Consider the following 23,444-nt stretch of genomic DNA (forward strand, 5'->3'; position numbering starts at 1 on the left):
TTTTTTAACATACAGTACTTTCCAGTACTTGTAGTAAATTCGTTCACAGTACAGTACAGAGCAGTCTATAAAAGTAGTGCTTGCAGGGACAAAACCCCAGCCTTGAAATGCAATCTATGTGTGTACGTGTATGAGTGACTCTAAAAATAGGCTGCTTGGAATCCATAGGCATTTATAATTCATAAGTGTCAAGTATTATATTCTAGAAAACATAATGGTGACTTGGTGACAATGGCTTTTTTAGGCAACATAAGAATGAGAATGGGTTTAAAGCTGTGTGTATGAAGAAGAATAGAAGAAGAAGAAAGTGATGGGAATTTTATAAAAACTTAAAGTTTGTTAAAAAAATCTATATTTTGTTTATTGTAATAATTTTTCATGTGATCTCATGTCATATACTTAGCAATGGCTCAATTCAAATACAGTTGAATATGAAAAAGACAATGGAGTAGAGAAGTGCTTATAGTTTCTAAGCCATACAGGGGCACAAGGACATTGTGATCTTTTCAAGGTTCAAGGTTCTTTATTTGTCACATGCATAGTTATACAAGTATAACACACAGTGAAATGTAGCCTGACACGCTCCTCGACATGTGCAAAAATTGGGGGGGGGGGGTGTAGAGGAAGAACATTATATATATATATATATATACATACATATAGTATATACACTGGGTGAATGTGCAGTAGTAGCAGCAAGCAGGTGAATTCTGTACATTAATATGAATAGACATCTGACTTTTTGTCATTACTTCAGTTGACGCATGTGTTACTTGGAGCGGAGTGACCAGTTTTAATATGGGTTTAGTATTAGTTTTAAACCTGCATAAAAATAATAATTCTACATGAACTTCTTTTCCCTCTATCTCTTCTGGTCATTACTCCTTTACTCCTTCATGTCTCTTAAATCCAGACTCCTTTTTTTTCTGTTGGTTTATTCCCCTTAGTCTTTATTTGCCTGCTCTCGTTCTCTGCTCCTGTCTCTGCATGTCTTTCTTCCTGAGAAGAAAGAGAGCTGCCCAGGTTCTCTGCAGGAAGGCCACCTGACGCATTATAAACGGACAGATCAGAAAGATTCCCGACACTGCTGCTGATGCAAATTTCTGCCCATCTGCCTGTGTATCCTGCCTCAGAGGAGTGTGACAGGCAAACACAGATACACATACATGCATGCACACACTCACACAAACAGAAATAACATTTACATTTCTTGCGTGCACACTGGCAGTGAGACAGCCAAGCATGCGCACAAAAACGCTAATGAGGTCCACAGATCTCGGCTCAGCACACTCTGAAACAGCCACAGACAGACACTGGCTCACACACATAAACACACACAGTCACTCACACACAGCCTGCCGGCAGCATTAATTAGCAGAATGTTCTCTGTCCAACTAAATCTAATACGCAGGCAATGGAGCTGCTTTACATGGTGCAGTGTAATGAGAGAGCACACCTTTGAAATTCTCTGACTAAAACAACTTTAGTCAGAGAATTTCTGACCTGAATATTTATAAGCAAAGCAAGCACAGTTAAATATCTCCATTTAATAGATCGGGTGCCATCTCTACTGCTTTAACAACAGATTTAGAATTGAAAAAAAAAATACCCTTCAAACTTAAAGAAAGTGTGTGACTCAGCATCAGCCCTCCCATGACACAAATTTACAGTCATGGATGGATGAAGTGAAACAGAAACACAATCTGTTCTTTTCTAGTCTCTAATCCTCAGAGAATGGTGGATGGAGGAAAGTGCTGACACACAGTTCATGTAAGTGGCAAAGAATCTCAAACTTTGGCAAGGTGAAAGTGATCTAATGCGCACAAAACTGCCTATCATCCCCATAAACAAGATTCTTGAGCCAAACTGGAGGGAATTCTATATATATAAGCAGCGTGATAAGGCTACTGCTTTGCTAGTGTTGAAACTGCTTGGTGTGTCAAGGTCAAGCCTTAAGCCTGAGAGGAAACGTGGGTCTTATTCATTGAAACATTTTCCACTCAACTTCATTTCCTCGCTGACAGGGTGCAGTTAGGAAGCTACCTGGATTAACAGAGCTACCTAGTAATCTTTTGCTAGACAGATGGCTCGGCAGGATGGCAGCACAGTGTGTTACCAAGTGTATATGCAGACTACGCCAAATCACAGCATGCTCTTTAATATTTTCAGACCAAAGCCACATTGTATAGCATTATCATTTTTGAACATAACTACTCTGGTACAGTGGGGAGTCAGTGTCCATTCTGATAAAAACACAAGATTAAAAAAAAAAAAGGTAGTTCCAGTCATGCAAAGTCACCTCCATGCCAGTTTTTGTACTTGATGTCTCTCCAGTATCCTAGATGACTGGTCCAAGCAAAGACATTACTATGAAATTAACACAACTGTGCATGAGATAAAACCGGCATTCATCTCAAACACAGTGGATAAAAGTTGATATTCTGCATAACAGACACGTTATAGACACCTTTTAGTACACAAGACTCCCGGGAACCTTAATTTGACCTCAAGGTTTGGACTAACAACAGGAACACTAATGGAGCTAAGGACAAAGTTCAGATGAGGGTAGTGTCTTATATTGCATTGATACACCAATGACCAACAATTCCAACAATGTCCTTTCATTACAGAGCTATCCAATACATGTCTCTGTTCAACACAGTTCTCTCAGTCTGTGCCTCACTGCCATGATTCTCTTTCTCAACTTACATTAATTACACCATCAAAGGTTGTGCCAGTTCAAGCTCATTTTAAGCTTGAGGGATCACTGCTCTGCTCTGCTGAAGGGCATTACCTCCAGCCGAGCAGAGCTTTGAAATATCTTTCAAGAAGCTTGGAGCTCTTTTCCTGAAGCCTACTTAAAGAAATTACAAGAAAGCTTGCGTAAGATATTTCAGGCTCTATTGAAGAATAAAGGTGGGCGTTACAACTTATTGACTTTCATAATCTCATTAGAATTGTGCAAATTCTTTTTTTCCTTATATATTGTATTTCTATGCATGTTTCAATTAATAATATCCCATTTCCCCTATTTCCCATTTTCGTAGCAAATCATTAAGAAATTAGGGATATCTCAAGATTTTTTCATAGTATTTTATAGTGTAAAATTTTTGTTTTATAGTGTAAAAGACCTGATACTTTAATTATATTTAGTGCTGTACAGGACATGAGATGTCATTGTATTAATTTCACCAATTAAAGAAAATTTACTGATTTCTTCAATTTTGGTTTCAAAAAGAAAGAGAGTTGGCAGTTCATTGGTAAATGACTTGTCAGCCAAGCAGGCAGTAGAATTATCTTAATCCTTAATGTTTTCTTGGCTGTTTATCTTAGCCTGCTGAGGAAATAACCTGAGTAACCTGTAGGAGTGTTAACCCACTACTGAAATGGTAGCTGTTCAGTTAAACCCTGGTTGAAAAGTTATAGCTCCAAAAAACCAAGATGGCAATGGCCAAAACACAAAACCCAAGGCTCAGCAGAAGTCAATAGTCTACACTACTGGAAGAAATATTCAATTTTCTTACTGAGGTTTTGCAAACATGTGGTGACAAATAAAGCCGAAGTTACATAGGCCTAGAGATTAGTCTGTGACCAGCTACCAGAAACCACTGATCATGAGGGAAAAATTAGTGTTCCCTAACTATTTGCTGGAAGTTGATGACAGTCATTGGAAAAATAATTGCTAGAGCCCTAGTCAGCGGTCAGCAACCCCCTGAGTTTTACCTCTCACTGGGAAAAATGTGTTGCACAACTCCACAACTATTTTCAATTGCTTTGGTCTCTAGGACACTGCTGTGGTCGCAGTTTGAAGGTGTTGGACTTTTCCACAAGCACTGCACAGCTATTCCCTGAGCTGTATGGAAACTGTGAATCTGCAAACTGGAAATGAAAACCATTTGGCTTCAAAGTGAAAGTGTCTTTTGAAACATGCTGGCTGCAGGCACAACTTTTACTTTAAAGAATTGAATTTTTTCAAATTCTACTTCTACTGAGCTAATAATTAGTGAGTATTTGCAGACCAACATAAACAACCATAGGCAGCTGTGGCAACTGGCTAGTAGCCAAAGTAGTCAAACAACATCTTATTTTCCACTAGCAAAGTTTCAAGATAAAGTAGTCCTCTTAGGCTACGTCCACATTAACACTAAAACGGTTTCTTCGTCTGAAAATACTCTGCGTGCACCAGGGGCGATTTTTCAGTCTTTTTCTAATTGCCCTGTCATAAAATGTAATATTTCACATATAACTGAAGCCTGTAGAAACTGAGATGTGGCTCTTGGGTTGTTTGCAACTTCTTGAGCATTGCTCATTCTGAACAAGGGTGATGCGCAAAGCTGTAGTAAAAAGTATTGATGGAGATGTACAGAGAAGGTCAAAAAGAGGTGCTCTGTCTTTGTGGATCTAGAGAAAATTAATAATAGGGTGCAAAGAGATGAGCTGTGGCTGTGCTTGAGGAAGTCAGGAGTGGCAAAGAAGTATGTGAGGCTGGTACAGGACATGCATCAAGACACTGAGATATAGTGGGATGGGATTACATCAGAGCTGCCCTTCTTGTTCGCAATGATGATGGATAGGTTGACAGATACGATCAGGCAGGATTCTCAGTGGAATATGATGTTTACCAATGACATTGTGATCTATAGTGAAAGTAGCGCGCAGACGAGAGCCTGGATAGGTGGAAGTTTGCTCTGGAGAGAAAAGGAATGAAAACCAGTGGAAGCACGACAGAATATGTGTGTGTGAATAAGATATGGGACAGGTGGAAAGGTAAACATAGAAAGAGTAGAGATAGTGAAGGCAGATGAGTTTAAATACCTGGGGTCAACCATACAAACCAATGGAGAGTGCAGAGGTGAAGGAGAAAGTGCAGGCAGTTTACCCTGCTGATATGAGTGTCAGCGGTGATTTGTGAGAAAAGGATAGCAGCAAGAGTAAAAGAGAAGATTTACAAGATGATAGTGAGACCTAATATGACATATGGATTGGCGACAGTAGCACTAACAAAAGACAGGAGGCTTGGTTGGAGGTGACAGAGCTGAAGATTATGATTGACACTGGGAATGACCAAAATGGACAAGATCAATTTCATGAAGAAATGAGTACATCAGATCGACAGCTCAAGTTGAGTGTGTTGGAGAAAAGTTAGAGAGGAAAGGCTGTAATAGTTTGGACATGTTTGGACAGGCATAGTGGTCATATGGGACAAAGCATGGTAAATATGGCGCTACCATGAAAAGAGGAAGATGCATGGATGTGCACAACATTCAAATGAATAAAAGAAGGATATGAAGAGGGTTGGTGTGATAAACAATTTGCATAGCTGAACAAAATCCTGGTATCTTTATTATAAAAAAAAACAACAACAATCCTTTGTAAAAAAAAACTAAATTAGTTAGGTAATAGAAATTGCTGAATGTGACTGTGTACCTGACAGTTGCACAGCAGGAGGAGTTCCAGTTTCAGGATGCTGGAAATTTCATTCCATTTCCACTATCAATAATTAAAAGAATGCAGCTGAACGTACACTCATTCACAGTGGAAAGGTAACTAAAGTTCAACACAAGCATACATTTATCTCTGCAGTTTGATCAAGTTCTTCTTCTTGCTGTCTCTCTCATACACGGATACACACACACAGTTGCTTAACATCTGTTAACTGGTTATATCTGACTGTTATATGGGCATCTTGACAGCCCTCACTCGGAGAAATCTCTGCCAGCACCATTTAAGTGAAAATCATTTTAAATGGAAAACTCTACTTTTTGCCTTGGTTTGATAGACATGGTGTGTGTGTATGTGTGGGTGTATGCAGTTATGTTTGTATGTGAGCACAAATGAGTGATACTAATGTGAGCTGAGCCTCGAGCAGCTCTGGTGTTACACTACCTCAGGGGTTACAGTGACACTTCCCTCCTTGTTTCCACTCTCTATGTCTCTGTAAAACGCTCAACTGTGAGCTTTTTCAGTTCGCCACAACTAATTGTCATCAAATCAAGTTATCCAGGTCACTCTTTAACCGTCTCAGCAAGTTAGAATGTGTTGGAGTCGATCACTGTTGTAGCAGTAGTGTCTTTTATTCAGAAAGTGAGAAAAGCAACATGGGTGTAGGAATGACGGCGACCTGTGTAAACTGCAAAGAGCACAAATTCTCATTTACAGTAACAGACAAGCCACTCAATCTGATGACTCTACTCAAAAACAGAAGATGGGTGAAAAGATGCTGTGATTCCATTAAAGTATTAAAGCTAAATGATTATAAATGAGAAAGATTTAAAAAACAAGCCTATGCTTCTGGAAATGTAACCAGCGCTTCCCACCCCTCTCCCGTTTTCCTTTTTCCACTGAGAACATTTAGATGTACTCGGAACTGTATACGTGTATGTCTGCTATCTATTCCAGAATTGAATGTCATCAATGGCAGCACAGGGCCTGGTGGTTTGAGAAACTGTCTCGTAGCACAGAGGTCACTTGTCAAATCAAGAGAAGTGCCTCAGCATCTATATGAATAACAGGTACACAGTACATACGTACACATTATTTATAACTGCAGAAATATCCTCTGTTATTATTCATAGAAGAAATTTATTTCCATTTATCCCCTGCCAGTGGTAAGGCAATGACAGTCTTGGAACATAATTAAAATCGAATGTAATGGCATATCATAAATATATTCCTGGAAATTAGCGATGGAGTCATAACATCCCATAACATCTCCTCTTGAACAGACAGGAGATGTGGGTGTTAAACATTGTGATCACAATGACAGAGTACAGCCTTGTTAGCATGAGGCACAATGACTTTCAACAGGACCTGATAATGGTAGGAAGACAGTGACTAAAAGTAAAATTTGAATCAGAGGGTCAATGCATTCTGTCTCAGCATTTATATAAGAGACACTTCATAATGAGTTTAAATCACACAGTATAAAAGCCAAACTGCAGGCTGAAGCAGATAAACTTTATTCCAAATCTGAGTCATGATGCAGAACTGAATACAAGCAACTTAATTGCCTTTTGTGTGCCTGATTGTGGTGCAGATTCATTCAAGGTCTTATTTTATGAGCCCCTCCTCAAAATGTAAACCAGCAGTGTTTACCATGCATACATAACTATTAAAATATAGTGGTGCAAGGAGTCAGCTGACTCCTGCTTTGCCATTTTCAGTAAACAAGTTTGTCTTTCTGTTCCTCTTTTAGTGTCAGGGAAACAGAGTTACTAAACAGTAAACAACAAAAAATTAGGAGCTCAGTGCCAAAGTTACAGTAGGTAGTTTTTATGTCTTTACTTTATCTTTCCAAACTCAGTGCTACTGCACCATCTTGGACAGACAGATGGTTTTTGTAGCTGATGTGACAAGCGCTTCAGATGCTACCAAAAAAGGGACAACATCAAGCATGACAAAATTAAAGCATCCGCCTGTGCTGATATGTTTCTGTCACTGCTGATCAGAGATGGAGCTGAAAATTACCCACAACTGCAGAGTACTTCAGGGTTTATTACAAAAACTAGTTGCTGTATTTTAGCATATGTCGAATCTTTTATCTGATATTTCCTTGGTATTGTTTCTATCCTTGGATCGGGAAAACGTGGCTTACTGCTATTGACAGATTGACAGACTGATACTAAAATTCCATTATGATGTGTGAGGGTTTAAAAAAGGACCCAAATTCAGAATCCGGAGGACAAAGACAGGATGACAGCTAAATACAAAAGACACTTACAAAAGTAACTTAACTTCCACAGCATGTCTTTGTCCTCCCCTCACAAAAACTGGTCACGACAGATGGACGTCCCTCCCCCTGCCAGGTTCTGCTGGAGATTTCTTCCTGTTAAAAGGGAGTTTTTCCTTCCCATTGTCGCCAAAGCACTTCATCAAACGGGTTTTTCACTGTTTTCTTTGTATTATTGTAGGGCCTTTACTTTACAACATACAGCATCTTGAGGCAACTGCTACTGTGATTTGGCACTATATATAAAAAAAATTACTGAATACACGAACAACTGATTAGTGACTTTTAAATTTGTGGATATCCTGTGTTCATGTGGTGTATGGGTTACTGTTTACAGTATTATTACAGCACGAGAGCTTGACTGAATGTGTACTGTGTACGTGAACCTTTGAAGAATACCTTGAAGAGCCAGTTAATGATTGTACAGTTAGGGCTGGGCAATATGGCCTAAAATTCATATCGCGATATAATTTCAAGCATGTGCGGTAACGATATATATCGCGATATATTCTTTTCTTCTGTATAAGGTATTTTCAACACTACAAGGCACACTTAAAATTCTTTAATTTTCTCAAAAATAGAGAGTGTGCCTTATGTATGAATTCTGGTTGTGCTTACTGACCTCGAACCCGATTTGGGCGTGCAGAAATCTGTTAAAAAATGTTTTAGTACAACTTTGGTAAGCCGCACTGCTTGATGGATTGTCAGAGCATTACGGCTGCCATGGTGAGGAGCTTCGCGGAGTAATCTGGGTCCAAAATTCCGTCCCTTCAGGTCCCAAAGTCAAACTCTTTTACTGAGAGTAAAAAACGGTCTAAATTCTTTAATCTTTAATAAAATCATCAGCGTTGCTGCTTTACCAGGTGTAACAATTAAGTTTAACATCCAGGCATCCATGAAAACAGAATTTATTAAATTTAACGGAGTTAGAAGTTAGCAGGAAGTTAGCTCGCTAGTTTCCACCTAAACATGACATACTATGTTCTGACTGAGAGATTTTTGAAACTAATTAAAACGTACAGCTCTGCTACCACTTCCAACATAAATGAAGAGAGAAAACTAAACAGCAGTGGCATTTGCAGGGTTACTGAAGTTGGACTACCTAATGTTGTGCTACATGATTGCTAGCGAAACAGCTATGTTAGCATAACATTGGCACAGTGAAGCTGGAGGATGAATGCCAACTTTTTTTCCACTCGAAAAAAGTCATTAATGAATCAATGTTATGGAAGTGGAGGAAGCGCAGTTTTTGGCTTTCCCCACATTTCAAAAGTGCTTCATCTCTTTGCTATGACTGTCGGCATATTTTGCAGATGCTGCCGGTGGCACGGTGGTTAGCACTGTTGCCGCACAGCAAGAAGGTCCTGAGTTCAATTCCAACATCAGGCCGGGGTCTTTCTGTGTGGAGTTTGCATGTTCTCCCTGTGTTTGTGTGGGTTCCCTCCGGGTACTCCGGCTTCCTCCCACCGTCCAAAGACATGCAGCTTGTGGGGATAGGGTAATTGCATAATCCAAATTGTCACAATGTGCGAATGAATGTGAGTGCGAATGGTTGTCTGTCCCTGTATGTTGGCCCTGCGACAGACTGGCGACCTGTCCAGGGTGTACCCCGCCTCTCACCCTATGACAGCTGGGATAGGCTCCAGCGCCCCCCGCAACCCTGAAAAGGACAAGCGGAAGCGAATGGATGGATGGATGGATGGATAATGGCTGTAAGCCGCTGCGATGCTTTCGACCAAAACAGGCACATCATCAACATGCGCTATCACGATAGAGCGGTATAGTCAAAATCTCTATCGTTGGCCAAATTTATATCGTTTCTATCGTATATCGTTTCTATCGCCCACCCTTATGTTCAGTCACTTTTTTCTTTTAGCCAGTTCATAACCAAATACTGGTTCGACTTTGTCAGACAACTAAAAATAGCGTTCACACAATATAGTAATGCAACATTTGCTAGAAAACATACAACAATATCTTATGAGGACTTCTAAGACTAAAATTTAAAAAAAGAACCCATAATTTCTTTTTTAGCGTCATTTAGCATTGCAACAATCTGAACAGCATTGGTCATGCTTAACTGTCTAGCAAGAGCCAAAAAAATAAGAAACAACGAAGACAAAATACACAGTACCAACCTGGATGTAAATAAGAAAGACATGCATGATGAAGAGACCTCAAACAGACGAAGTTTGGGAAATGTCAGACTTGAACTACTGCGGTCTAACACCTTGATAATGTCAGATGTCAGGTTTTGTTGACATTTGTACAGTTGTGATGATATATGCCACTAGCTTTAGGCTGTCCCCCTGCCTCTAAGGGTTTGTTGATTGAATCCCCATCAAAGTGGTCCTCCAAGGGTAGCAGAATACAGATCCATGGCATTTAGTGATAGGGTGCAAAAATGCGTCAATTCATGGAAGCAAGTGATTGTTGTGGGGCTGGGATTGTGTCTTGGGGTCTTTGTTGTGTTTTTCAAGTTGTTCCTCCTTTCTGTTATGTGGGAGATGCAGTTGAATTTCAATGTCCAGGTGTGAGGGAACATAAGATCCAAATTAAGGCCAGGACATGAGGTTTTTCAGAACATTTCATTGTTTCCCTTCCCTGATTGTTGCAACAATCCAAACAGCACAAAATCCAGTGAATGAAAAACTATATAACAGTGACAAAAAATGAATGGCTGCTCATTCACAGATTTGCTCTTTGTATATTCGTCTCTGAATGAGAGAAAATCTGGGATCAGGTCTGAAATATCGTTCATGAGAAATATGAACAACTGAGTGGAGGGGGCAGGGTTAAATTGGCAGACCCACACTGTGTGATTCTTCCATGCAGTCAGCATTCGTAGAGTCAACCTGTTATCTCCTGGACATCAGATGAATGAACAGCATCTCTGCACATGGAGCTGCTGGACAGGAGATGTGAGCCCCTTAATAAAACAAGAATGAGCAGAGACTTGTGGGGAGGGGGAGGAAAGCCAAGTGTTTGAGCCTGAATGGGTTGGGGGAGGGGCCGTCAGACTGTTTACTGTCTGTTTGCGGTAATACTATCACATAAATGCAGTGAGTGTGGGCTTAATTCAAAGATACAACACCAGACTGACCTACATTTATTCACTGGCGCTGTAAAGCCCTGGCTTTGTAATAGATTTCATTCATACCAGTTAATTAACTAGTATGTGTGACTGATATCATAAAATTCTATATGTGGGAAAATGACAAAGCTGTTGACATGTCCAGAGCAGCGTGTATAGCTTTCTGCTAAAAGTTTGATTTATGAAAGTAATTCTTCTCTTTGAAAGAATCCAAAAATGTCAATACCTTAATGGATATCAATGAAATAAAACAGTGAAACAAAATAGAAACAATGGAAGGATATTAACTCCTTTGCAACCTCCTAACAACTAAAGAAAAAAGATCAGATTTCTTTTTTTTTTTTTTAAATATTGCGTTGATTTTATTCTGTAGATATTAATGTCTACAACTATATGTATAGCATTGTACTTCATCTGACATGTCAGTGAGAAGAAAAAAAATGGTGTCTGCTGCTGCAGTGAAGAATGATCTAACAGGAGCACAATGGAGGGGAGGGATGGTGAAGGAATACGTTATTGATCCGAATGATCTTGTTACACACTAAGTGAAAGGTTTCATGAATTTTAATACAAATAAGAAGACAGAAAGGCAGCAAATCATTTATCTGTCTGAGGCCATGCTATTTTCTGCAAAAGATGACTGAAAGAGGAGCAGATCTTTTCATCTTTGTTGACAAAGGCTGCATTTTGGACCTTTATCTTAGCAAAGTGCTGGTGCTCAGTAGTGCCTTACAGAGCTACTAGTGTGACATTGGGCAAGTGATACTCAGCTTACGGGCCTATCAACCTAGTCAGGTCTGTCACGGGGGACAACTGTCCAGCTATTCATTGAAATATGGTTTGAAGATGTTACACCTATATGTACCATCATATAAATGCTTTCCAGGGCAACAAAGTTAGCATTTTGCAAGTTAAATTTTTGCAGTTTTTATCATGTGGGCTTGGTGTCAGTCTTTGTAAATGAATTTAGTTAGTTATTAAGTTATGACTCTTACTCTTTTCATTATGGGGGAAAAGCTGAGTATTCCTGCTGAGTAGATTTGAGTCAGATTTACAATTTCTGTCAATTTGTAACTGAAATACACATTAATTTAAACAGATATTCTAACATTAGACGTTATTCCTATATTACTACCAGTCTGCTTTCACAATTCTAGTGTCTTTATATTCAGTCTGTCAATGAAGCCAGATCTTTATTACCAGGTCAAATGTTCCTTTGCAATAGTTATAATAAACCGTCAGCTAAAAAAATAACTGTAACTGCTCTCATAACATGAAATATGAAGCTAAGTAGAAACTGCCTGCTTTTCTTGAGAACCACATCTGCATTTGGGGAGCCTCTTTCTTTTGCTAACAGCCCAGAAAAGCTGTTGAGGAGACTCGTTATAAATGGGATCCACTGTGAGACATGAATATAGAGGAAATCAAAGCTTCTGCTACAACACAAATCTATCTATGTCACTTTAGACTGAGAGTGGTAGCTTTGCTCATTACACTGCTCCCTAGCTGGGCCCTGTAAAGTGATAAGAGTGAGCTGGACAGCTTTATTCAGTCGCACAAAATCAGTTTTCTAAGCAAATCCTTTGTTTTATTTTATATGGGTTTATTCAATGTTGAACACGAGAACAGCTCACTCTGTTTTTAGCGCAGTCAAGTGAAAATAATGTTCTGTATCTGCATAAAGAGGTAACACTTTGCTTCCAGTGAGACAGACAAAGGGTGTTGGATATAGAACTAGGGCCATCAATTATTTAAGCAGCTCTCAAGCAACTGGACTGAATTCAAGGGGGCGTTCCCACAATGGAAGAAGCCATCTGATATTCAGCTGCACTTGATTTCTTTCCATCTCTGACACCTCCATTTACTCTCTCTGCCAGCCGCCCCAACCACACACACATTTAGATAAGGATGAATGCTCCTTTCTTCATCCCAGCTCTCCGTCTTTCAGTTATGCGCCTTATTTTGTCTTTTGTTCTCCCTTTTTTGTCCCCTGCATCTTCTTTTATTCTCTCTGCATTTCCTTCTTTTTAGCTCGCACTGTTTCCCTTCATACACATGTCTTTCACAGAGACAGGCTGCCCACTGTATGCGCTCAAACACAGCTAAACCCGAGAACATGACGGAGAATGCAGGTGAAACAGAATAAGAGCTTATCTTGTTTGCACAGCAATGGATCTGCAAGAATTGGTTTTATGGAGTGTGGTTTCCATTCAAGACTCACACCATTGAATAACCTGACTCATCTCATCATCAGTCATCCTGTCCAGTTTCCATAGCCTCATTGGCTATTTGCACATTGTGAGTTATTCATACAAAATTCCCACAATGTGGTGCACTTATGTCAGCAGCACCTTCAAAAAAACACCTTCAAGTCATCTCATTCTTGTACAAATTAGTTAGCCCCAAGCCCCTGCAATACCATGTTTGTATATCCATGGCAATCTGGTTTAGATACTAACCTAAGTGATTCAGGCGCTAACTGGGCAGATGTGTGGATGAAAACTTGTTTGGTTTACATATGGTGTTAAACTGTATTCTGTAACCTGTAACATTAAGTGTTTTGTGCATGCCCAAATATTAGCCCTTTATGTAGGTGATGTTTGCTGAAAGATAAAGAAGAATAAATATTATTTCCACTGTGTTGTTTTGCTCCTGATGGATCGTTGCCCTACATTCTCTTAATTTTCTCTTAGAAGCACGTTTAACAAAATATTACCAACACTAAGGTTTTATAGGATAGTACACCTGATGTTGTTGGATTTCAACTCTTGGACAAAACATGTCATTTTACTGTGTCAACTTGGGTCTAGAAATTGTAATTGTAATTTTTTTAATCATTAGGAAACATGAACATGATGCTGCAATACAAAAAATGGACTGATAGGAGAGACAGGCTAATTTTCTAATTTATAAACAAACATCAGTTAGTTGAGTAGTAATAACCAGACAACCGTGATAACAGGTCCCAGCAGACTCACTATGAGAGCAAGCATCTAGTAACCAAAAGAATGCAGTGTAAGCACAGGTTTCATTCAATTCAAAAGTAGCATGGTAACTTGAATCAACAAGAGGCAGCTGCACATGAAACTGAGACACAAACGCACACAGCACCAGCTGTTGTAACCACTTCTGGACACCATGATTTGCAAAGGCAACAACCGTCTAATCCAGATGGGCTCTTGTACCAAAATTTGGCACCAATCGATTTAGTGTGAATCTGTCCTCTGTACTAATTCAGTTAATTCCCTAAAAAGTACTAGATTCTGTCCCAAGCCCTAGCAGTATGACCTGAAGTATGTACAGAAGCAGACAGAACAATATATATCTGCCTGCATGTTAATGACGTTAATGTTACTGTGCTTTGTTCATAAAACTTGCAGAACAACTTTTTCCCCTTTTACATGCCTTGCCATAGTATATGTATTGTATATGTATTACTGCTGAGAAAAGATATACAACTGATCTTGCACTCACAGCTATGTTCACACAATCACTTACACACAATAATATATATTCACTCACATGCACCAAGCCAGAATGCAATCAACCAATTAGGAAATACTAACTATTAGGCACATCTCAGATGTGTACTATTGATCAGATAAGGACTCAGAAACAACATTAGTTTTGTAACTGAGCCTTTAAAAGCCAAAAGGAAAGAAAAGAAAAGACCCACTTATAACACTCCATTTATGAATAACATTCAGATCCACGATAGCACTAAAAATATCCATTAAACATTCTAAAAGCATAATTTAAAATGTAGTTTCTACCAATGCTAAATACTAAAAGTTTTAGCAGGTCCTAAAATAATTCTGTTTGCAAAGTTTGGACAGATCGTTAGCAAATCTGACCCAACATGAATAACAGACTGAAAATAACTATGACTTGAACTTTATAACGTCACCTATTTTGTTCAGATTATGGCTTTTTAAGCAACGACAACAAATGTTCATCACAATCTAAAGTTCCCACATTTATCCATGGCATTTGAAGGTTGGAAAAGCTCTAATCTCAGCGAGCATCACTGAAGCACAACCAGCTTTAATCTATTTAGAGTGTGACATTTTCACTCTCATTTGCTATTTACAAATGAGAGCTGTTAGCATGTGCTGAGCTTATGGATTTCTAGATACACAATGGACCCCGAGAGTCGGCATTTTTAGCATGGGAAGCAAGGCGCTGCAAATGCTTGGAACAGAGACGCAAATAGAGCGAGTGTTGCTGAGTAAATATGTGCTGCTGAGATTAGAACTGTTTATATTTACTCTGACTTTTTTTTGAAACTGTCATTAAGACACTAACATTTAAATACTTAATCTTTAACTCTGGTAATTTATTTATACACTGGATACATTCATTAGCAAATATCAGCCTGCAGAGTAATAATGAGTGCTGACAGGAACATCAGCTGTAGCTACCTCCTGTGGTGCATTGTTCAATGCCAGAGCTGAAACAGGTAGTCTTTTAAAACAGGAACTGTTTTACTATATGCTTGTGTTTCAGGTGGCAACAGATGTTCCAAAGACAATTTTGTAGCATTACCATTTAAATGGGCCATGCAACTATATTTAACAAAATCCTGCCAGAGAAGAATGAGCCCTGCATCTGTATTCCTTAAAAGATTAAAGTGCAAGACTCTTTGTACCATTGTCAAAATAATTGTCAGAACAATTATTGGCTAATTTCTTTCAATCTTTTAACTATTTTGCGTGAATTGTCTGTATTTAACACACTTTACATATTAAACTCATGAAATACATTACCGAATGCATATTTTGTATTACTACTGCGTATCTTCAGCACACTATTTACAATTACTTTCCCCAGCAGTTGGAAACAATTTCCACTTTAATGACAGAAGTCAGATACACTGAAAGGAAAAAGGACCAGTGGTCCAGTGAACGCAAAAATCATAAAGCATTAACAATGTGCCAGAGATTGTGCTGATGAGCAGAATCTCCTTCATGGACTGTAAAGGGCATTGGGCAATGTGCTTATATCGACCTAGGATCCTGGGATTAAAAAGAAGATTGGCTTGAGGAAACTCCTACAGAGCACCACAATGAGATCTGCTGCAATGACATTTCTCCTAAAATCCTAATACAGAAGACAATAGAGACAGAGGCTGAAGGCTCTCTGATTGCTGGCTGTTACATCTAAATCTATTCTCATAAATTTATAAATCTGGGAGTTGCTAAACCTGATTTTTCTGGATTTTTTTCACTGCAGCACCACTCAAGACAGCTGGTGCATTTTTTAAAAGAAATTCTAATTGTTGTCCATCACTGACAAACAACCGTGCTTCAGTTACATGACTTTATCCATTGCTAGACTGTATCAAAGACATATTATTGTGTAAAGACACAATAATATGTGTATTTTTTACAAATGGAGCTACCTGCTTCAGCACATTTGTATTAACAGTGTGATCACAAGAATGTTTTGCAGTCAAAGATTATAAATGGTTAAACATATCTGCAAACATACCAGATTACATAAAAAGCTAAAAATATATTTATATAAATTCAAAAGAAAAGATGATTTACATGTATGAATACATGTACCCATACTTGCTTATCCTAATACAAGCAGGATGTTTAACAGCAGTCTGCCAAGTTGAAACAGGTGTATGACCTTCCCTGGAGAAACTCTGACTCAGGTAAGAGGAAAACACTGTGGTAATTAGGAACCAGGATACAGAATAGTAATAAGGCATTTCCCTTGCTGTAGGGCCCAACAGTCTAAATCCAATGAACATTGTTATTATTAACAAACTGTCCAATTTCACTTTAGATCTCCTGTGGATGGGCCAACAGAGGGCGGATGTTTGGCCACGACTGATTTGCACTCTCCAATACACTGTTTTCAGAGATCAATGCAACATGCAGGTATTTGTGTAATCGTTAATACTGTTTGCCCAGCAGATCAATGGACACTGAACGTCCAGCTTGTCTTAGCTGACAAACTGGCCTAGAGGAGCATTAGACTCCTAATGGTCAGTTACTTTAATCCTTTAAGTATTAAAAGAAAATTCCATTATGAAAGAATGTTACCAATTTAAAATGTGCCACAATGGACATGCAAAGAAGAGTAGAATAGTGAATAGTGTGGCTGTCTCATAAAATCTTTCCAACTGGTAAACGTCTGGACGGACAGACAACTCAAAATATTGGCAGTTTGTTAATCACACCCCAGCTAATTTTGGTGACAGTGGCAACAATAATGTAAGTCATATTGCTGATGCCAGGGAAGCTCGTTCTGGCCAGCGCACTAGCTGAACTCGTGTTCAGCTAGTGTTACGCATACACTAAGCACAGGAGGACCGACTCTGATCCACTGTAGTGAAAATATAGGCTAAAAAATATACACTTAAATCAGCTTCACGCAAACTTGTGAAATGCAGACCAGTATCAAAGTATATTGTAAGGCAGACCTTACAATTATATATAGAGAGAAAAACCCATAAATTATATGACCCTCTATGAGCAAGCACTTTGGTGACGGTGGGAAGGAAAAACTCCCTTTTAACAGGAAGAAATCTCCAGCAGAACCAGGCTCAGGGAAGGGCAGCCATCTGCCGCGACCGTTAGGGATGAGAGAAGGAAGACAGGACTTTTAACTATGAATCCTCTATGTCACAGGTGTCGAACTCCAGGCCTCAGGCCCGGTGTCCTGCAGGTTTTAGATGTGTCCTTGATCCAACACAGCTGATTTAAATGGCTTAATGACCTCCTCAGCATGTCTTGAAGTTCTCCAGAAGCCTGGTAATGAACTAATCATGTGATTCAGGTGTGTTGACCCTGGGTGTTATCTAAAACCTGCAGGACACTGCCCCTCGAGGCCTGGAGTTCATGCTAGGTGTTCAATAACTCACATTTATTACACAAAAAGGGTGCAGAAATTCTCTGACACAAAAATAAAGTTCTCATGCAATCAATAAAAAATCTGAAATGGACTTTATGGTTTCAGAATGTAAAATATAATTATAAATATAATATAGAACAAAACCATTTAGATAAGCAAAGGGAAAATGTAGCATTACTGATGCAACATTTACAAAAAGCTCAGCAAGGCCAATATAACACAAAGCTAGATTTTATATTGAAAGGTGTTACAGGTTCAGGCTGTAGCACAACACTTTTCTTAAAAACATGGGCTGACATCTCCTCTCTGCCTATTCCCTCAAGAATTTTTCTCTATCTTTATCACTTTCTTTTAACCTCTGACCACAAACATCTATGTCTTTGTGACTGCTCCATAAGCTGCTTTTGACCTAATCTACATCACCTTCTTTTGGTCTGGATTTTCTTATACATTACATACACAATCATACTCACACTAACAAACAAAAAAAAGCTCAGTCTTTGAAGCATGCGTCATCCTGATTGAACCACAGCGCCGATTACACACCAAGCGTCAAAACAAATCCTCCTGACAGGATGTTGTTTCACTGTCCCTGAAAAAAATGTCATTTCAAAAGCAGAGATATAACACCATTTTGTAAAAGCTGCATTTATTTCAAAATAAAGCGCCCCCCCCCCCCCCCCCCCCCCATTTTGAATTTGAATACATGGGAACAAATGACTGAAAACTGCAAAAGTACAATCAATTTGAGGATTTCAACTACAGCGCCTGAAGTCCAAAGCTTTTCACAGAAACGCATGATCAACTTAAATGTGTAAACAAACTCGAGAAGTGCAGGCATGTTAATTGGAAACTGCCTCATTGAAGATGACCTGAGGCAAAGTTAAAAACTGCCCTATGGTCTCGCCAGTCCACCTTTAAAAAGTATTTTTGAAACTTAAACATCTGCAAAGACTCCTTTGGATGTTAAAGTATGGTCCCATTCAAAGTATAATGTAATTGAAGACAGTCTTTTTAGCTTTTGTTTTTCCAGACAAAAGCCAAAAAGTGTTGTTTAATAAACAATAGATTTTGTCCATTTTAAATAGATTTTGTTGAAGCAAGTCAAAATAGTACTCTTGTATGGCCCCCACATCCTTGTATGCATGCCTGACAATGTTAGGGCATGCTTCCAGTGAGACGATAGATTGTGTTCTGGGGGATCCAGATACGGACTAGGGCATTCCTGAGCCCCTGGACAATCTGAGGTGCAACCTGGCGATGTTGGATGAACCCAAACATAATGTCCCAGAGGGGTTGTATTGGCATTAGGTCAGGTAAGTGTGGAGGTCAGTCAGTGGTATCAGTTCCTTCATCCTCCAAGAACTGCCTGCATACTCTCATCATATGAAGCCAGATATTCTTGTTCACCAGGAAGAACCCAGAACCAGCATAGGGTTTGACAATGGGTCCAAGGCCTTCATCCTGATACCTAATGGCAGTTTGGGTGCTGTTGCTGAACCTGTAGAGGTCTGTGTGTCTCTCCGTGTATATGCCTCCTTAAACCATCACTGACCCACCACCCAACCGGTCATGCTGAACAATGTTACTAGAGGATGTTGGGCCCTCAGGCCACCTTCGTGAACTCTGTTTCTGATTGTTTGGTCAGAGACATTCATGCTAGGGGCCTGCTGGAGGTCATTTTGTAGGGCTCTGGCAGTGCTCATCCTGTTCCGAAGCAGATACTGGCCCTATAGGTCGTTGGTCATTACATATTGATACAAGTATTATTACTTGATGTTGTAGCCAACTCTTAAAAGTCATAAGAAATGCTGTAGAATGATCCCTGAGCTCAAGACAAAAAAATAAACAATTCCTAAAACACACAACCACATGGGGATCCTCCCTACAAAGTTCTTACAAAACTATTAATCCTTGTTTGAATCACAGTGCAACTTTACTGGTCCTTAAGTGTTACGCAAGGAGACTTAATCATCTGAATACATATGCCACGATTAGAGGACAGCACACGAACTCTCCCTGAACCAACACAGTTGATGTGAATCAAACAGTTAAACTTTCACTTTGGAGCTAACTTTGTATTTCATCAAAACTATCCCAGCTGTCAAGTCATGAATTAGCATATGCATGCTACATCATCTTAATCATAGATGAGTGATACAGATCCCATCATTTACAGACAACTGCCACACCTATGGAGGCTTACACTGGAAAATGTAAAGTAGCAGAATGAAGAGTGACATATGTGTTCAGTAAACTGAGGAGAAACCGAGAGATGGCAAGAACAGAAAGAGAGAAACCGCACGCTTGACTATCTTCACATTGGTCTTAAGGGAGCTGAGCTACATCCTTCCCGGAGTGTCCTATCCGGCGAAGGCTAATGAACACCTTTTCCCAGTCATTCAGTGCATACATCATTTCAAAACTGGACATCATGGGAGACAAAACTTTAACAGTTGCTCTTTTCCCCCCTCAGGGTTCTAAATGGGTGCACTTAGTGATTTGCTGCTGCAAAATGCTCCAGCTAGAACTGATTCAGAACTAAAAATTACACACTAAATGTACCTACACTGGCAGATGTTGTACAAGTCACCCTTCACATATTTTTTCTTCATCTACAGGCTTTCCTTGCAGATAGCAGCACAAAATCTATTCAAATTCAAACACTGTAACACTAGATTTAAAAACTGTATTATTTTAAGCAATTTCTTTACATCGAAAGGTATAACAGGGATCACAACATAAAGTCAAAACATAAGCAGCTTTCCAGCCAGTGTGGATTTCAATGTCAGACTATTGCAGCAGCCTTATGTCAAGTTCTGCATGTGTCACCTGAACCTTGCAACACTCACCATCCTTGCGGTGGTAGGTGATCTCCACTTTGCGCTCCTCGGACCCCAGCAGTGCCTGGGCCACCTGGGCCACAGCGTGCCGACTGGTGAACTGGCCATGCAAGAAGTCACAAGTGCATGGCTTCTGCATTACATCTGGCCTGGAAAAGCCCGTCATCTCGCAGAAACCATCATTACAGTAGATAATAGCGCAGTTCTGCACCCGGGCATTGGCTATGATGAATTTCTTATCTGTGACGAGGCAGAGAAGAAATTGGGGGAGAAAGAGTGTTACCGTGTTTATAGATGTAATTTTAAACTATTTGCACATAAATAAGAATATGAAAAAGTATAACAAATGTTTTATTTAACTAATACAAGTAGGTGTATTGGTTTGTATGGGATTATCCAGAATTACAGTCCTGAATGCTACTCAGCTGACTGAATAAAATTATGAAACTTCACATGTAGGTGGGATTGCTCTAGACAATAAGCATGTTCAGTAAATCCTTAGTAGGCTTAAATACTCCACTTTCTATTAACGAGGTGGCGTTAAATTTGACATTTTTTTAAAACAACAATGTGGAGACAACTGATGCACATTTTTGAGTTGTAAAAACCAGATTTGAGGCATAACTGAAACCCATTTTTAAAAGCATAATTAGCTAAATTCATATATGGGGGATATAATCTGTAATTAATTACGTTAATCCTTTAATCCGTGTATATCACACGCAGCATTTTAAACTACATTTCCCACCGGAGCAGGAGAAAATGAGAAGGACACCAGAACTAAACAAACCTGGTGCGCGATAACACAGTATGGTAATTGACTCATAATGACTTTCATGGATTTCTGGCATTAACATCACAGGGTTAGCCATCCAAAGCCTTGCTGGTGTATAAAAGAAGGCCTATTCCTAACAATAACTGATCTCGAGGAGCAGCGGGACAGACACAAAAGACAAGCAGCACAGCACAGTGCACCCACACAGTACCTGACACCCAGGAAATCTACTTACTTTGTCCTTCGAATTTCCGAATAATTACTCCCAAAAATGTGTTTTGTGGCGCAACATGACCCCTCCGGACAGGCATGGTTCCCCTTCCAAAAATAATAATAATAATGATGGAAGAAAAAAAATCTTTGTCTGTCCAAGTAAGAGCACACCGGTCCCCACAAAAATGTCTTCCGTAAAGTTATATAGCGGATGTCAACCGAAGCCAGAGGGGCTCCCCGTATTCTTTGTCACCAGTCAGTCATCCTCGTAAAAAAAAAAAAAAAGCCCCAACAAACCGCTTTCCGGTTTTCTTACCCAAGCCCCAATGTTTCCCTTATTTCAACTCCGACGTGTCCCCCGTTGAGCGCATCGCAGAGGCTTCTCTGCGCTCCTCGCCGACGTGAAGCTAGAAAGAAAGAAAGAATCGGCAAACCGCAGTTTAAACATTTCACCGTCACTCCTCGAAAGCACTGCGCGCTTTTTGTGTCTGCGCGTGAGCAGAAGGCGCGCGTGCGTGCGTGCGAGCGAGCGAGCAGGGGTCTATTGTTGTGAAGGGAAGACGGATGGTCTCTGAGGCCAATGGCTGAGAGGCGTAGCACCGACACTGCGAAGGGAGAACCCACAAGGATGCGCAGACAAAGCAGCAAACGTAGAGATGTTAGAGGCGAGGCGGAGAAGTAACGGATTACTGTAACACCTTCCAGTGTGGTTAGACGCATCATTTCACGAGTAGGCTTTAGTTAAGTTAGCACAGAGTAAACACAGCTCCTACTTTTAGCTGATACACGCCTAAAGGCGAATTATTATCGACATTTTCAATATTCAGTTTTCCTTTTTATGTCTTATCACAGCTGCTACATTTTTTGTAGACTTTATGAGCGCAAGCTAGCTTAACTTTGTCTGCTTGAATAAAAAAACAAACCAACGGAATTTTACTGAAAGGACTTATCTTATTTTGGTTTGCAACATGACATCGAGTGAGGAAATACGTTTTGACATAGAATCATTATTTTTCTTTGTTACTTTTTCTGAGTCGCAAGCCCGACAGCGGCAGTGGGAGGCTGAGACCAGGGCAGGCGTATTTTATTCAAAGAGAGCGCTTGGCCACCACATATCTCCCCTTTCCGCTTTTCCTGTAAAACACCGTTTGCATCCAAAATGGAGCAAGGATCCGCTGTCACTGCCTCGGCCAGGCGCTGGCCATGGTGCTGCTGTTGCGGCGTCTCACATTTCCGCCCGCTGCTGGTTTCAGTAACTTTTTTTGAATGAAAAGATTCAGCCTTTGTTGCTGCCTTGTAACGAACGTAATACACTGTGTAAAAAATAACAACAACAAAAAAAAACCAACAATAAAAAAGATAATATTTCCCATTCAAGCAGTCTACACTTAGTTGCTGTAAACTCTCCTTAGAATGCAACAGCTTACTTGAGGTCAAATAATTACTCTCTCTTCCAAAATTGTGCTTTCTGGCAGAGATTTAATAGTATATTCTGCACATTAGCAGTACTTTCATATGACTGAATGTTTTATTATTGAACTATTATTTGTTTACCATTAACAGCATTTTTCTAGCTTGTTGGGTGGTGTTTTTTTATTTATTTAAAAAAAGCAACTTATCTTTTCAATGCCATTTTCACATTCAAATACACAAAGAAGATAACAAATAACAGTAGACTGAAATAAAAAAAAAAACCCACATAAATTAGAGTGACTTTAGCTAGCATTTCATGTTATTTACATGCAAATTAGGGCTCAGGTGATAGAACGGGCCATTTAGTAATCTACTAATACTTCTAATGAAGGTCAGCAGTTTGATCCCTAGCTCTTCCAGTCTGCAGGCTTCCAGTGTTCCTAAATTGCACCCAGTGTATCCATTATAATCGTCTGGGCGTATAGTGAAAAAGCAATTAAAGGCATGGAA

At 39.6% G+C, this 23,444-nt stretch overlaps 1 protein-coding gene across 4 annotated transcripts in view; it reads right to left on the reverse strand.

Moving 5' to 3' along the window:
- The window catches only part of LOC113016662 (voltage-gated inwardly rectifying potassium channel KCNH7-like), a 73,548-nt gene extending 51,504 nt beyond the window's left edge, over positions 1-22,044 (reverse strand). For all 4 annotated transcript variants that reach the window (XM_026159656.2, XM_026159655.2, XM_026159653.2 and 1 more), the window contains exons 1-2: positions 21,544-22,044; positions 20,543-20,773 (exon numbers count right to left, since the gene is read on the reverse strand). In XM_026159656.2, the coding sequence (XP_026015441.2) occupies positions 20,543-20,773; positions 21,544-21,619 (307 nt within the window). In that variant the 5' untranslated portion in view covers positions 21,620-22,044. The remainder of the gene's footprint in view (positions 1-20,542; positions 20,774-21,543) is intronic.
- Between the last annotated feature and the right edge of the window lie 1,400 nt (positions 22,045-23,444).

The sequence above is a fragment of the Astatotilapia calliptera genome, chromosome 23 (assembly GCF_964374335.1).
Source record: "Astatotilapia calliptera chromosome 23, fAstCal68.1, whole genome shotgun sequence".
In the NCBI taxonomy this organism is placed as follows: Eukaryota; Metazoa; Chordata; class Actinopteri; order Cichliformes; family Cichlidae; genus Astatotilapia; species Astatotilapia calliptera.